Raw genomic sequence first — 15,011 nt, 5'->3', positions numbered from 1 at the left:
ACTCAATTAGTTGAATTCCTTCTGATGTATATGCCAGAATTACATAATGATCTGTCATCAAAAATTATTTTTAATATTTCAGCTGACAACTGTAAATTTTGTGGACAGCAAAGAATAGTAAACCATCTGACTGGCAAAATAAATCAGATCATTAGTTACTCACTTTACTTTTTCTGGGAAATACACCCTAAAATATGTTTTACCAAGACCTATCCAATGACCATTAAATTTTCTTGTTACTCTTTCACTTAAATGAACCTTGTATCCATTATATTTGGAAGAGTTGGGAAAATCAAAATACTGTAAGTTTTAGTACACCTTTCCTAATATATTTTTGACATATATTATTATTATATAATATGCTTTTAAATAATAATTTTCTCAAAATGTCATAGCTGCTGATTACTTCTTTCAAATAATTGGATATGACTGCCATGAAACCTATTGGCAAATCTATTTTTCATTGCCAAACCAATTGGCCAAATTAGACTTATTTTCTTATATATAAAAAAGAAAATTAATTGTTTTTTAATTTACATAAACTAGTACATATCCTTGTGACAAAAGTTTTTGAGTTCCAAAAGCAATAAGAGTGGAGCACAAATTGATTCCATTTCCTGACACATCACTTAAAATGATGTGTGTTTGACACCCTAGACCTAATAATATTTTCCATTTTAAGGGCAACATGAGTACGCCCTTAGTGAGGATATAATGGAATCCCAAACTTTTTAAAAAAAAAATAAAATCATTGTTGAGATATAATTGACCCACCATAAAATTTACCCATTTAAAAGTTAGAATTTAGTGAGGGATTTTATGTTTTCAGAGTTGTACAATCATCCCCTAAATCTAAGTTTAGAACTTTTTCGTCACCCCAGAAGAAACCTGGTGCTCACTAGCAGTCACTCCCCACCCTCCACCTCTTGTTCGTGCCCATCTTCTTTCACTTAGAATAATGTTTTCGAGGGTCATCCGTGTTGTAGCATGTGTCAGTGCTTCATTCATTTTTATGGCCGAGTAATCTTCCACTGTATGGATATTCCACATTTCATTTATCTATGCATCAGTTGATGGGAACTATCTCTAACTAGAATATTTAGTAATTCCAAATATCCCACTTTCCAACAGGCCAAGGAAGATTTGTTCTATGTAATGAACTCTGAGAGACTTACCTTTTTTATTTTGACAAATTGTGGGAATACTGCTTTTAGTTAGGAGCTTAGCAGTCCTTTTGCAAAAGAGGTATTTGTTTTGGTTATAACTGGATTTGAGCATTTCTCTTGGGTGTATACCCAGGGGTAGAATTGTTAGTCATATGGTAACTGTACTTAACCCTTGGAAGAACTGCTAGGCTGTTTTCCAAAGTGACTGCACCATTTTACATTTCCACCAGCAGTGTATTGGGTTCTCCTTCCACAAGCACTTGCTATTGTCTCTCTTTTTTGACCCAGAGCTTTTTTTTTTTTTTTTTTTTTTTTAATGCATGAAACATTCTGAAATTAAAGTATAAAATGCAGGAAAAAATAATAAGGCCATTTTTGTGCAGTCATTGCAGCATTTCTGTCGGTCGGGAGACTTATACACCAATCCCAACTTAAGTCTAAATCAACTCAAGTAACTTTTGAGATTATCTACATCAAGGGTCCCCAAACCCTGGGCCGTGGACTGTTAGGAACTGGGCCGCATAGCAGGAGGTGAGCGGTGGGCAGGAGAGCCAAGCTTCATCTGTATTTGCAGCCACTCCCCAGAGCTAGCATCACTGCCTCCGCTCCACCCTCAGATTGTCAGACATTAGATTCTCAAAGGAGCACCAGTCCCTGGTGTCAAAAAGGTTGGGGACCACTGATCTATGTCATTTGTATTCTTGAACAATTCTTTTTATGCCATAATTTTATCAAGACTGCACCTTAGTATATCTGAAATCAGAACATCGCAAAAAAGGCTGAAATACTTCATACCTGATGTTACACTTTACTCCTAACAGAAATTTGTAAAGACATGAAGCCCCACCAAGAGTTTCTGGTTCTTTGATTAAAGAAATTTTCGCCTACAACTGTACTATATTCAGTTTGTTTTGTTTGGTGTTCTGGAGGTTTTTACATCCGGAACAGTGCATAGTAGTAAAGTTCAGAATGGGTCAAAAGCAGAGTTTATTTGTTTTTAGAAAGTGAGAGGACAATTGTGAAAAGAACACGGAGGGGCAAGAGTAACCAGCAGGATGTCTTGACTGCAGGAGCATCCTCACATCAGTCTTTCCGGAAAAAGCACACGTGAAGATGCAGGATCTGGAAATCGATTCCTTTAAAATTATGCTTACTCATGTGCCTTCAGAAAGTCTTTGTGAGCCTTTATGGGTATGCATACCCCAATTTTAGACCACCGATCAAAAAAGAAGTTAGACTGTGGTTTAGAAATCAGAGGTCTAAGAAAAAAGGGTCTAAGCTGGGGGCAAAAGTTGGGACCCATGGGAATGGTATTCGGGTGCTGTTTAAAGCAGAGAGAATGGTGTCCCTGAAGAAGATAATGTGGGGGAAGAAGAGGAGGGCCTAGCATTTGGGGGCTCATTGTCACTTAAGAAGTAAGCAAAGGAAGAAGAGAAGATGAAGAAATCAGAGGTAAAGGGAATGTAAAATAGTGAGAGCTAATAGAGGTTTTCGGTAAGGACAGCCAACAGTGTGGAGTGACTGAAAGGTCAGCGAAGATGAGATCTGAAAAACCAATGTGAAGGCCAGACACAGGTGGAAGGTTACCACTGCCTCCTGTGTGACCCTCTCACCTGTACAGAGGCCCTTCAGGAACGTGGCTGCCCTCCACATGTGAGGCATTCTTTAGTTCTAAAACTAAAGTTTTTCCTACCAATGACAACAAAAGTCAAACCCATCTAGTTTGGATTTAGACACAAAGACAGAAAGCCAGTGGTTTTTATTCCCCGCCTTTCCTCCTGAGCCCCATCCCCTGTAACATTAGCCGCCTCACCAAAGCTGTTGTAGTTTGTGGTCTCTGCTTCTTTCTGTCCACCCAGGCACTGAGCGATCTTTATGCTCTAACACTGCCTTGTTCTGCAGTGTTCTCTCTCCTTCCTGTGGAGATGTTGGGACCTGTGGCAGTGGAAGGTCCCTGCAGGGCCAAAGACTTTGTAACAATTCCCTTACCTTTCTTTAGTTTTAAAAGCTTTCATAAAACAATTTTGGTAGAATGATGATGGGAAAATCCAGAATGGGAGTGACGAGAATGAAAATGGATGTATAGTTAGTTGGTTGGGGACATAAATGTCTTCTGAGAAACTTGCCATTGCGGGGAAAGAAAGAGGTGGGCTGCCAGCTACAGTGGAGCATAGGGTCAAGAGAAGCCTCTGTTGTTAGGATTGGTGGTCTTAGCACATATTCAGAGATGAAAGGGAAGAATTTGCAGGAGAGGAGATAATGGAGAGGAAGAGCTCCCTGAGGAAGTGGGAGAGGAGGTGGGATACCAAGGGCCAAAGACCAGAGGGAGAGGAATGTATCTGTCTCAGCATCACCCACGTTGTCTTTGGGGTGCAGAGCCGAAGTACAGTGCTCCATGCTCTGTAGGGCTTTAGCTCATATGGCTGCCCTGCAAATGGCTGTTCATGTACACAGTCAAAATTTGGGAATATTGGTGGCTTAAAAATGTATACATTTTTTCTTGTGATTTTCTTAATCTTTTAAATAATGTTTTAGCCATCTCCGCTTTTAATCGACCTTATCTCGGAGACTAAGCTCCTGACTTACCTGTCTTTTCTGCATGTTGTTCTCTTCTATAGGTCTTCCAGTTCTTTGTCAACTAGTCCCGTAGACATTCTCTGTTTGTCACCGTTCTTTTCATTAACCCATAACCTAACTTCCATTTTATTGTTCTATTATGTAAACTGCCAGTGACAGTATTAAATTTAACGCAACCTGATATAGGTTTGCACTGCAAAAAATCAGTATTTAATTTTTGAAGGTGGCTAAAACTACATTTTCCCTAATAAAATTTTATGTTTGGGACTTTTTTTAGGTTTACCATGAGCTTTAACAGACATAATCTGAAATACTATGTGTTACCAAAAAAACCTAAAAAGGTGGCATTTGATTGTTTAGAATGGATCAGAAAGCATCACCCACGTGAGTACAGCCATGTGATGAATTATGTCTAGAAATAATAAATGTCTTTTTAGTACCACAATAGAATATATAATATTGCATATTAAACATTCCTTATTATGCTAGCACTGACTATTTAGAGAGCAGAATATTACAACTCTCTCAATTCTGGAAATTGTAAAATCTCATTTGGTTTGATAATAATAAATCCTAATAAAAAACATATTAGCATACTCCCTTTTATATCCCTATATTATAATTTGTGTTTTCAGTGTCTTTGTTCTGGCTTCCATCAGTGTACGAATTACACAGGTCTTTGTTTTAGTGCCTTCTCCCAGGTGCATCTGTCTTCAAGTTATATTAACTAAAATGAGATTATAAAATTCGTGGTAGTTTTCCATGTAACCCCTTTTCCACTTTTCCATGGAGAATTTTTTTTGTTAAACATCTTTATTTCATTTTTTAAAAATCGGTATACACATTTGCTTGAACAAATCAGATAATGCAGAAGTAGACCAGGGAAAAGGCAGTCATACCCCTCTCTAGGCCCCGTCCCAGGCAGCCGATACAAATAGCAAATAGCTTAGTGTGTGTATATATATCTTTGACTCTGCTACAGAGTGATGACTTTTTCTTTAATACCTTTTATTTTCTGATTTAAAAAATAACATACATAAAAACAATGAATATAATAAATACTCTTTGAAGAAAATTTAGAAAGCATCAAAAAGAAAAAAGAAGCAAAAGATAAACCTTAGCACAAGTCCCTGTTATTACTTTGCTTACTTCCTTCTAATAATTTTTGTATGCATTTTTCTTTCTGCATTAGCATACTATACCTACCGTGTTTCTGTCCTTAACCTGTTTTATATCTTGAGCATTTTCCCATGTCTTATTAAAACTTAGAAAACACTTGATAGTTATACTATATTTCATTTCATAATTTCATATCTTAATTATTCCTCTAATATTGACCATTAAATTTTTTCTAATTTTTAAAATTACAAAAAAACTTTTTGCACAAGTCCTTATATCGCTTTATTTTCTACATTGGTTTTTTGTAGAAGGAAACTGAACCAAAGCAGAAGCATTTCTAGGGTTCCTGATGTATATTACTACATGCTTTCCACAAAGTTTATGTAAAGGTGCCTTCCTGTTTCCTAGCCAGGGTTTGTCCCAGTCCACCTCAGGAGTCATTCAGAGGGACAAGATTAAAGGTCAGATCTTGTCATTTCCAGTGTACACAAGTTCCTTGCTTGAATTACTCTACCTATGTGATTTTCCTCTACTACAAGAAAACCGTGGAGGTCTGTTTATGGTTCATGTATTTCTAAGAACATAATGTAAATGGGTTGCTATTTATGTTACAAGTCCTCATTTCTTGGCAGATGATTCAGGGATAATTTACTGCCTCTCCAGGCGAGAATGTGACACAATGGCTGACACCTTACAGAAGAATGGTCTTGCTGCTCTTGCTTATCATGCTGGCCTCAGTGATTCTGCCAGAGATGAAGTACAGCACAAGTGGATCAATCAGGATGGCTGCCAGGTAACATTTTTAAGACGAACAAAGAAATAATTATTTTATAGTATCTAAGCAAACTTGCACATGTAAAATGAAAATTGTTTTTTTACCTTTTATAGTAAACCTCAAAATAAAACAAATTGAAAAACATGCTTTTTAAGATTTCTAAAGTTGCTCTTTCTTTCTTAAATAAAAAAAAGTTTTTTATTGAGATGTAATTTACATATCATAAATTCACCTTTTCAAAGTTTGCAAGTCATTGATTTTTCACATAGTCACAAGTTTATGCAACCATCACCACTAATTCTAGGATCATTGATCATCTTTAAAAGAAACCCCATACCCATTAGCAGTCAGTTTCTAATCCCCCATTTCCTGGCAACTACTAAGCTACTAGCCACCACTAATCTGTCTCTCTAGATTTTCCTATTCTGAACATTTCATGTAAATGGAATCGTACCGTCTGTTCTTTTGTGACTGATTTCTTTTACTTATCATAATGTTTTCAAGATTTATCCATGTTGTAGCATGTATCAGTACTTCATTTCCTTTTTGTGGCTGGATAATATTCCATTGTATGGATATACCCTGTCTGCTCTCTCCATTCATCAGTTGGTAGACATCCGGGTTATATCTACTTTTTTGGCTATTGAACGTTCATGTGAAAGTTTTTGTGTAAACGTGTTTTCAATTCTCTTGGGTATACACCTAGGGTGGAATTGCTTACTCATATGTTTAACTTTTTGAGGAATTGTCAAACTTTTCCAAAGCATCTATAGAATTTGACATTCCCACCAGCAATGCATGAGGTTCCATTGTCTCTGCCTCCTTGTCTACACTTATTATTGTCTGTTTTTTTATTATATCTGTTCAAGGATGAATTTGAGGAAAAGGACTAATGATTTTTTTTTTGTAGCTTATGAAGTTTTTAGCTCTCATAATGCACACAAAAATCATTACCCTGAAGATATAGAGGAAAAATATCTCTCAAAATTGTTTTCTAAGGGAAAACAGATGAAAATCTTACAGGATATCAGTCTAGTACTCTCAGAAAGATGTGAAGAGACTTATATGAAGTAGAAACAGTTTGCCATAAGAAGATCACAGGCTACAATGAAGGGAGAGATAAAAATGCAGATAAGAAAATGGAAGAAAAGCAAAACAAATAGAATTATATATCAAAACACAAATGGTCTGACTCAGTGCAGTCATTTGAATCAACGATGTATTAAATAACTTGAGAATGTGAAGGGGAAGAAAAACAGATGAAAATTGAAGAGGAGAAAAAACAAATTTATTTGTTGGTGACAGGGAATAAGAGTTTAGCCTAAGAATAATAAGTGTACCCAAGAAAAAAATCAGGGTAGTTGAAATAAATACAGTAGTCAAATGTATTACAAATATATAATAAATATGTAATAAATTTAAAAGACAAACCACTGGGGGAAAACTTACATGGGGGAAAACTTGATAGTTTAGCACTTTAATTTACAAAGCTAAAAAAACAATTAGATTAAAAAAAATGTGTGAAAGAGAACGTAAGCTTAAAAACAGCCCAAAAGGAAGTAATCACTAGAAATGATTAAAAACCTAAAGAACTCAACACTTTTATATCGATAAAATTAAAGATAACAGCATACTGGGCAATGTATCATCAGCAAATAAAACATTTTGATATGGAAAACATGAGTCTTAAATAATAAATTACCCTAGGCTATTGAGAGACTATTGGATAGGAAGAACTACAAAAGGCCAAATTCAAGTTTATTTTACAGAGCAACTTTGCTATTAAAAGAATTCAAATTTAAAACAGGAGATCATTTTCACCTCTCATATTAGCAAACTTTTACTAACTGTTGGGAATAATGTAAGAGGCTGATTCCTATAGTACTCATGACAACCTTTCTGAAAAACAGTATGGTAGACTCTATCAGGAGCTTCAAGTCTGAAATGTGGGCATGGAATTTGTATCAGTGTTATCTTTAATAGTGAATACCCTAATAGCTATTTACTACTGAATAGTCTAAAAGTCCTGAGAGAATGATTGTGCACATTATGGTACTACATTCCTGCCATTAAAAATGGTTTATGAAGAATTTTTAATGATATGAAAATGTTCACTGTTACTGATGGAGAAAGGTAATGAAAAATAGAATTTAAAAGTATGTGATCTCAATCATAAAATAGAATTGAATAGAAAAATAGACAAGTAAAGAAGCCAATTTTTTCAAGTTTTTAAAATCTTTGTACATAGTGTAGTCTACAGTATACGTGCATATATATACATATTTTTATATATAAAAAAATACTGATCAAAACTATGGTTTTAAAAATTGGTGAGGGTTTTCTTTTTTTTTTTTTCATCTAATTGTTTCTGCTCTTAGACCAGCTAATCTAACTGGACAGCCTAGATAGATTTGTGAAATAGAATAAAACTTGGTGGTTTTTCTTTACAAAGAAATGATTGTAGCCTGAAGTTTTAAAAGCAACACAGAAATAAAGAAGGAAGTAACAATCGAACAAAGCCAGTTTTCCCCATTACAAGAAATAAGGACTTCAAAGAGAGTTGGCATCTTCAGTGGCCTTGAGCCATGTGCCCACCCAGCCTGGAGAGATGCACCTGGGCTTCTTGGAACCCTGTGGGCCCACCGTGCAGGCATGGCTGGGACATCTCTCCCCACAGCCTCTCCACCTGCTCTCCACCATTAGAGGCTTCTGTAGACTTCCTCTTTCTAGGGAGCTTTGTCTTTGATCAAAGCACTGTAAATTTAGATGGATGACTAACCTAGAGTGCAGGCTGCTGCCATTCCAGCGTTGATAAATGTACCCATTTGCCATCCACATGCTCCATAGCTTGCAGTTCCTTTCTCTGGTACTCGCAGTCACTGAAATCATGTCATTAGCCTCAGTCTGGCTGCCAGATAGTTCAGTTGCTTTTGAAATACTGTTCTTGCAGTAGCGATTCATTTATTTAAGTACTAAAAAAAGGCTTACAGCTTTATTTATATAATATAATTTTGCCTAGAGATATAATGTTTTTGTCTGGGTTAAATAGGTCCTAAATTTGCAACTGAAATGGATATTCTTGAAAATTATTTTTTTACTAAATACTGATTTATCAAGCTCCTGAAATTTAACTATCACCTTGCTTGCACTTAGTAATTTGCATAGGCCAAGATCGATGATCCCCGGCCTTTTTTTTCTTAGAATAAGCAACCCTCAGAGTTCCAATAAAAATTTTACATTTTGACTTTGAAATAAGCTGATGAATAAAAGGAGCTGGTATATGATCAGCTGTTGCCACTAGGAAAATGGATGGTAAACACTGGAACATGTGAGAATGCCATTATTCCTGAATCACTGAAAAAGCTAGCAGCAGTGATCTCTGAAAGCTCAGGCCCTGAGCTCCCGAGCAACACGTTCCTGATCACTGGCCGGGATATCCTGGCTCTGTGAGCAATGCCCCTCGCACCTCCATGTCAAAACCATAAGAGAACAGTCACCAAGAGGTGACTGCTATTGATTGTAGCTCCCTTATGTGATAATACCAACTCACACAAGAAAGTGCCTGCCTGCCATACCAAGCTTCTCTTTACCGTCTTGGGTCTTAGTAGAACTACAAATTGTCAATATGAAAATCTCATATTAGTCATGATAAATAATAGAACCAAGTTAAGATATTAGATTGTTGTATAGAGTACATTTGAAAGTAAAACAGAAGATAAAGCTTTTAGAAGCATCTGTTATTAAAATGTTTCTTTAAGTGCATTATGAGTCTAATAAGCTTTTGCTCTTACACCAGGTTATCTGTGCAACAGTTGCATTTGGAATGGGGATTGACAAACCCGATGTGCGTTTTGTGATCCACGCATCTCTCCCTAAATCTGTGGAGGGCTACTACCAAGAATCTGGCAGAGCAGGACGAGATGGGGAAGTATCTCACTGTCTGCTTTTCTATACCTATTATGATGTGACCAGACTGAAGAGACTTATACTGAGTAAGTCCTCTTCAGTCTCATGATAATAGTAATCTACTCCTGCTGTTGTGGTAATTTAGGTCCACTTTTCCTTAAATAGTCATAGAAAAATAGAGGTTTTATTTTAGTCATTTTTATGATAAAAGTATTACATGCTTGTTATATAAACCTCAAATGATAGACATGTATCAGACAAGATTTCCAAACCATGTTTTGAATACACTCCTGCCCTAAGAAATAACTCCAGTTATTTGTTGCCTTTCTGTCTTTCCAGACCTAGTTTCTACATGTATCCTTACATATAACGCATTTTTCAAACATGCAGAAAGGTAAAATGGGAAAAATAATGAACTCTCACAGGCCACCATCCAAGTTAAGAAATAAAAGCTTCTACATTTCCCTCTGCTATATCATCTCTCTACCCGCCGATTAGAGATAAGCAATATCTTGTATTTGGTGTTTACCTTTACCAAATGTATGTATTTTACAATGTAAATAGGATTATGTTATATGTGCTTTTTTATATACATAGTGACCTGATTTTTTTCAGTCAACACTAGTATAATTATGACTCCAATTAATAAGCATAGCTTGACTACATAGAATTCCATTGTATGGTTATTCGTATTTATTTAACCAAATCCCTTTTAATAGATACTTAGATTGTTTATTGTTTTTCACTGTTATCAAAAAATAGTGCAGTATTAAATATCCTTGTACAGATATCTTTGGGCATTTGTGCAATTATATAGGATAAATTTCTAAAGTTAGACTTGCTGGGTCAAAGTGAATACATATTTTAGAGTTTTATTATGTCCTTTCCCATTTTTCTACTGGGTCGTGATAGTTAAGTACATTTCCTAAATATATGTGCCTATTTTGAGACCACTTTTGAAAGAACTCTGGTAGAGATACTGAGCCTGGGAAATGGCACTTACCAAGCCCTGTGCCAAATAATGTATCACCTTATCTGCTCGTAACCACTGGCTTTTGAGATAGAGTTAGTCCCATGAGAAAGTGAGCTTCAGAAAGGTTTTGTAACTTGCCCCCGACAGCACCAGTGTGGTGGCAACAGCAGCAGTGGTAGGTGGAATGGTAGTGCTATTTAGAGATAGCATTTCTCTAGCACTTACCATGTGCTACTGTCTTAAGTACTTTACATATGTCATATCATTTAATCTTCACAACTAAAAGATGCTACTATCACTCATTTTACAGAGAAGGAAAATGAAATACATAGCTGGTAAGTGGCAGAGCCTGATGGAACCCAGCTTCTTCAGATTCCAGAGTCCATGTCCCCTGCACTGTACCAAGATGATTCTCAGTGAAAAAATGAAACTTAAACCTAGTGTGTCCATTTGTGTTTTTAAGCAGAACCTATATCAAGTTAGGTCCAAACATTTTAATAAGTATGAAAGTCCTAAACGCTTAGCAGCCATTTGGAAAATATAACTCATAACTAGGAGAAAAATTTTTTAAATTTTATTCTTAACTAACCACAATTGTTTACAAATGGAAAGTATGTACATGTCATTCTCAAAACTTGGAATCAGATTGGATACCACCACCCTCATTTATTCTCTGCTTCTCATTGATTCTCTGGAGGTACTTGTTTTTTTCAAGAATTGCCAAAAATTCAGCTTCACAAAGATGTCATTGAAAGGAATGTAGCACACCAAGAACTAGCTCAAATTAGTAGATTGTGTGATGCTCAACAGATGTCAGGTATTGCTGTGTCTCCTGAAAATATGAAATACCCTGCTAGTGCCCTGTGAGTTCACTGCAGCACCCTGGGCTCCTTGGCACACAGTTTGAGAACCACTGCCTTAATCACTGTGACCCCAAATACTCAGGGAGGTGCGTGGCTCACTAATTAGTTCCATGCTCTGCTTTCTTTGGCTGTTGAGCACATGCTTGTCTGATAAATATAGTAAACATAATGCAAATCATCATTGGGAATAACGAAAATTTACAAAAAAAAATTTCATGTACTCCTGACAATGTACATTTATACCTATAAAGCCAAAATTTTGAGGGATGAACATAAATATTCAGTTAATTATAATACAGAATGAAGTCACGTTGATACATATGCTATTAATTTTATTTCATTTAATATTTAAAGCTATATGAATCTATTCTAAATCTTTCTGTGATAGTCTCTTCTATTTTTCTGCTCTTATAAGTATATTTTGCTATGTTCTTCATCTCTTTTAGTGGAAAAAGATGGAAACCATCATACGAAAGAGACTCACTTCAATAATTTGTATAGTATGGTACATTACTGTGAAAATATAACAGAATGCAGGAGAATACAACTTTTGGCTTACTTTGGGGAAATTGGATTTAATCCTGATTTTTGTAAGAAATACCCAGATGTTTCTTGTGATAATTGCTGTAAAACAAAGGTAAAATAAGAAAGTTTTAAATTCTTTGTAAGGAAATTGCCAAGATTTTTTATTCTCTTAATTTACAAAAGTTAAATGACAGTAGTAGCCCTCAAGGGATTAGACAAGGGAAAGAAGGCTTCCTCCCTATAGTAGTTTATTGCTCAATTTTTTTTTTAAACACCCACAGCACCTGGTATTCCTAGGTGGTATCCCATCCAAGTACTAACCAGGCCCGACCCTGCTTAGCTTCTGAGATCAGTCTCTATAGTAGTTTAGGATAGAAACATTTTAATATTCTGTGGAATATCTTTAGAATTAGAAGCCCATAAAAAATATACTGGATCTATCCAAAATACTTAGGTTGTATATATACACTGATGGTTATGGGATTTTAGAAATATCGTTAATCTGTAAATATTCAAAAAATCCAACATGGGCAGATAGAATATTTTTAGTTCAACTCTAATCTGTACTGAAAGACCTCATTCTCAAAAGAAGTAAAATAACTAACTGATGTACAGTGTGTTTGGATTCAGATCAATTAGATTACTCTATAAATTGGTTTTTAAAAAACGAAAGAATAATGGCAATAGCTTCTGTATGAGTTTGCTATCTGATGTTCTAAAAAAACCTTGAGAGGTAGTTAAATTTAATTATTGGACACTTTATTGTACCTATTATGATAATTCTTTGTTTAAATGTCTACTGTACTTTCCAGTTTCACACTTGATATATTACTTGAAATGTTTGTGTAGGGTGCTGGGCATTCACAAATGAACGAGGTGTGGGCAAATTCATAGACTGGAGGGGAGTTACATATATGTATTAATATCATCATACAATGTGGTCAGTGTAGTTACAAAGATACATAGCACTAGCCAGAGCAAAGGTGACTGTGACTTACTCTCTCGGGATGGAATCTGCGGACTCATGGCCATCTCCACTCACTGTACCTCACTCTGCAGACATTGCTAATCAGGTCCTTCATTCAGTAAGTATTTATCGAGTGACTGCTTTATGACAGGCACTGTTCTAGGAGTTTGGGATACATCACTGAACAAAACATAAAGATCTCTGCCCTTAAAGAGCTTACATCTAGCAGAGGGAGGCTGAGTACAAATAATATACATAATAAGCACATGTTAAGAGGTAAGAACTGTGGTGAAAAGGACAGCAGTGCAAGGAGTCAGGGCTAATGGATGGAATGTGGAATGCGATATTAGATAACGTCGTCCAAGGAAGTCTTATTGTAAAGGCGATGTCTGAGCAAAACCTTGAAGAAGGAAGTTAGCTGAGCAGCTCTCTGGATATGGGCATTCTTGGCTGAAGCCAAGAACAAAGGTGCTGAGGTAGGGATGGGGGGGCATGCCTATTTGAGGTATAGTAAGGGAGACTGTAGCTGAACAACGAGTTAGAGAAAAGGTAATGGCAGACCAGAGCAGTAGCTGGAGGGCTCCGTAACTGGAAGAAAGGAGTGACCCTCAGCCGAAATGTTTAGGGAAGGCTGTCTGGCAGGGATGTTCATATTGAGTTATTGTGTCTCTTGGATCCAGGAATTCTGAAAAGAGGCTGGTGGTTATACATTTGGGAGTGGTTAGCTTATAGATGGTAATTAAAGCCATGAGAGTAGATGAAATCTCCAGGGGTGTAAGTTTAGACAGAAGAAAACCAAAGACATTAAGAGATTGAGGAAAAGAGAAAGAACTAGGAAAGGAGACCAAGAAAGAGCTAGTGAGATCAAAGGAAAACCAAGAAAACTAAGTGTTTCAGGGAGGAGGGAGCGCTAACTAGACAAGTGCTGCTGCTTAGTCAAGTACAATAAGGACAGAGAATTCACCACTGGAGTTAGTACCGCAGAAAGCATGGTGACTTTGACTTGACCAGTTTCAGTAGAGTAGAGAAAAATTGGAGACAGTGAATGCTTCAAGGATGAACAGAGAAATGAAACAGTAGCTGACAGAGAAGTGGGGTCAAGAAAAGACATAAACATTTGTATGCAGATAGGAATGTTCCTTCAGGGGATGAAAAACTGATGTGTATGGAGAGGGGAGAATTGCCGAAGCAATGTCCTTGAGCAGACGAAGAGCTTGGGGTCTAGTATGTAAGCAGAGAGATTGGCTTGCTTGGGTAGTTCATCTCTAATAACAGGAAAGATGAGAAAATACGGGGCAGATGCTGGTGGTAGGTGTAGTGAAGCAAGTTTGTGAAATCTCTCATTCTGATTGCGTCAGTTTTCTCAGCGAAGTAGGAAGCAAGGTCGTCAGCCGATAGTCAGGATAAGAGAAGGGACTGAACAGAAAGAAGAAAGTATGACACAGTCATCTAGGACAGGGATCAGCAGACTTTATCTTAAAGGGCCAAAGAGTAAATATTTTAAGTTTTGGGGCCTTAGAATCGTAATCCCTGCCATAACTACTACTCAGTTCTGCTGTTTTAGCCCCAGAGCAGACATAAACATAAGTGCATAAATTGTCCATGGCTGTGTTCCAATAAAATTTGATTTATGAAAAACTAAGGATGTATGATGGTTACCTGGTAGCATTAAGGGTCTGCTTGAGGTTTATGGCCATGTATTAAAAGTGCAAACCATCAACCTGGTTGTATGTGTTTCTCAAGCCATGTTCAGCTACGAAGGTACAGGCATGGATGGTGGAGAACTGCATCTAATGCGTTTTGTCAGACAATGTGATGAAGTGACCTAAGGGCAAGGCAGCTGAAGGTTTATAAAAGGCAGTAGTGTAATGATTGGCTGTGGAATTCAAACTGAGTTAGAACATCTAAGGATGAAGTTCAGCGGATAGGCAATTCCAGTGGATTGTTGGAGTGAAAATGCTAGATGGTGTGAATTGGAAAGGTAGGAGGTAGTGGTCAGAGAATGAAGGGTTGCCATTATTAATTAGGCAAAGGTAGTGGGTGTGACAATGGGAGTGAGTGGCCGAGGTATGTGGAAGACAGGATCATTGCAGCAGAGGAGATTAAGATGCTGAAGGCCAAGATATAGAAGAATCATTTC

At 36.7% G+C, this 15,011-nt stretch overlaps 1 protein-coding gene across 3 annotated transcripts in view; it reads left to right on the top strand.

The window, feature by feature from the left end:
- Positions 1–15,011, top strand: part of BLM (Bloom syndrome RecQ like helicase) — a 59,372-nt gene that overhangs the window by 29,790 nt on the left and 14,571 nt on the right. For all 3 annotated transcript variants that reach the window (XM_025049858.1, XM_006905286.3, XM_015594290.2), the window contains 4 exons: positions 4,021–4,127; positions 5,495–5,655; positions 9,434–9,629; positions 11,826–12,016. In XM_025049858.1, the coding sequence (XP_024905626.1) occupies positions 4,021–4,127; positions 5,495–5,655; positions 9,434–9,629; positions 11,826–12,016 (655 nt within the window). The remainder of the gene's footprint in view (positions 1–4,020; positions 4,128–5,494; positions 5,656–9,433; positions 9,630–11,825; positions 12,017–15,011) is intronic.

Source organism: Pteropus alecto, unplaced genomic scaffold, assembly GCF_000325575.1.
Source record: "Pteropus alecto unplaced genomic scaffold, ASM32557v1 scaffold60, whole genome shotgun sequence".
Lineage (NCBI taxonomy): Eukaryota > Metazoa > Chordata > Mammalia > Chiroptera > Pteropodidae > Pteropus > Pteropus alecto.
This window is presented reverse-complemented; position numbering and strand designations above follow the sequence as displayed.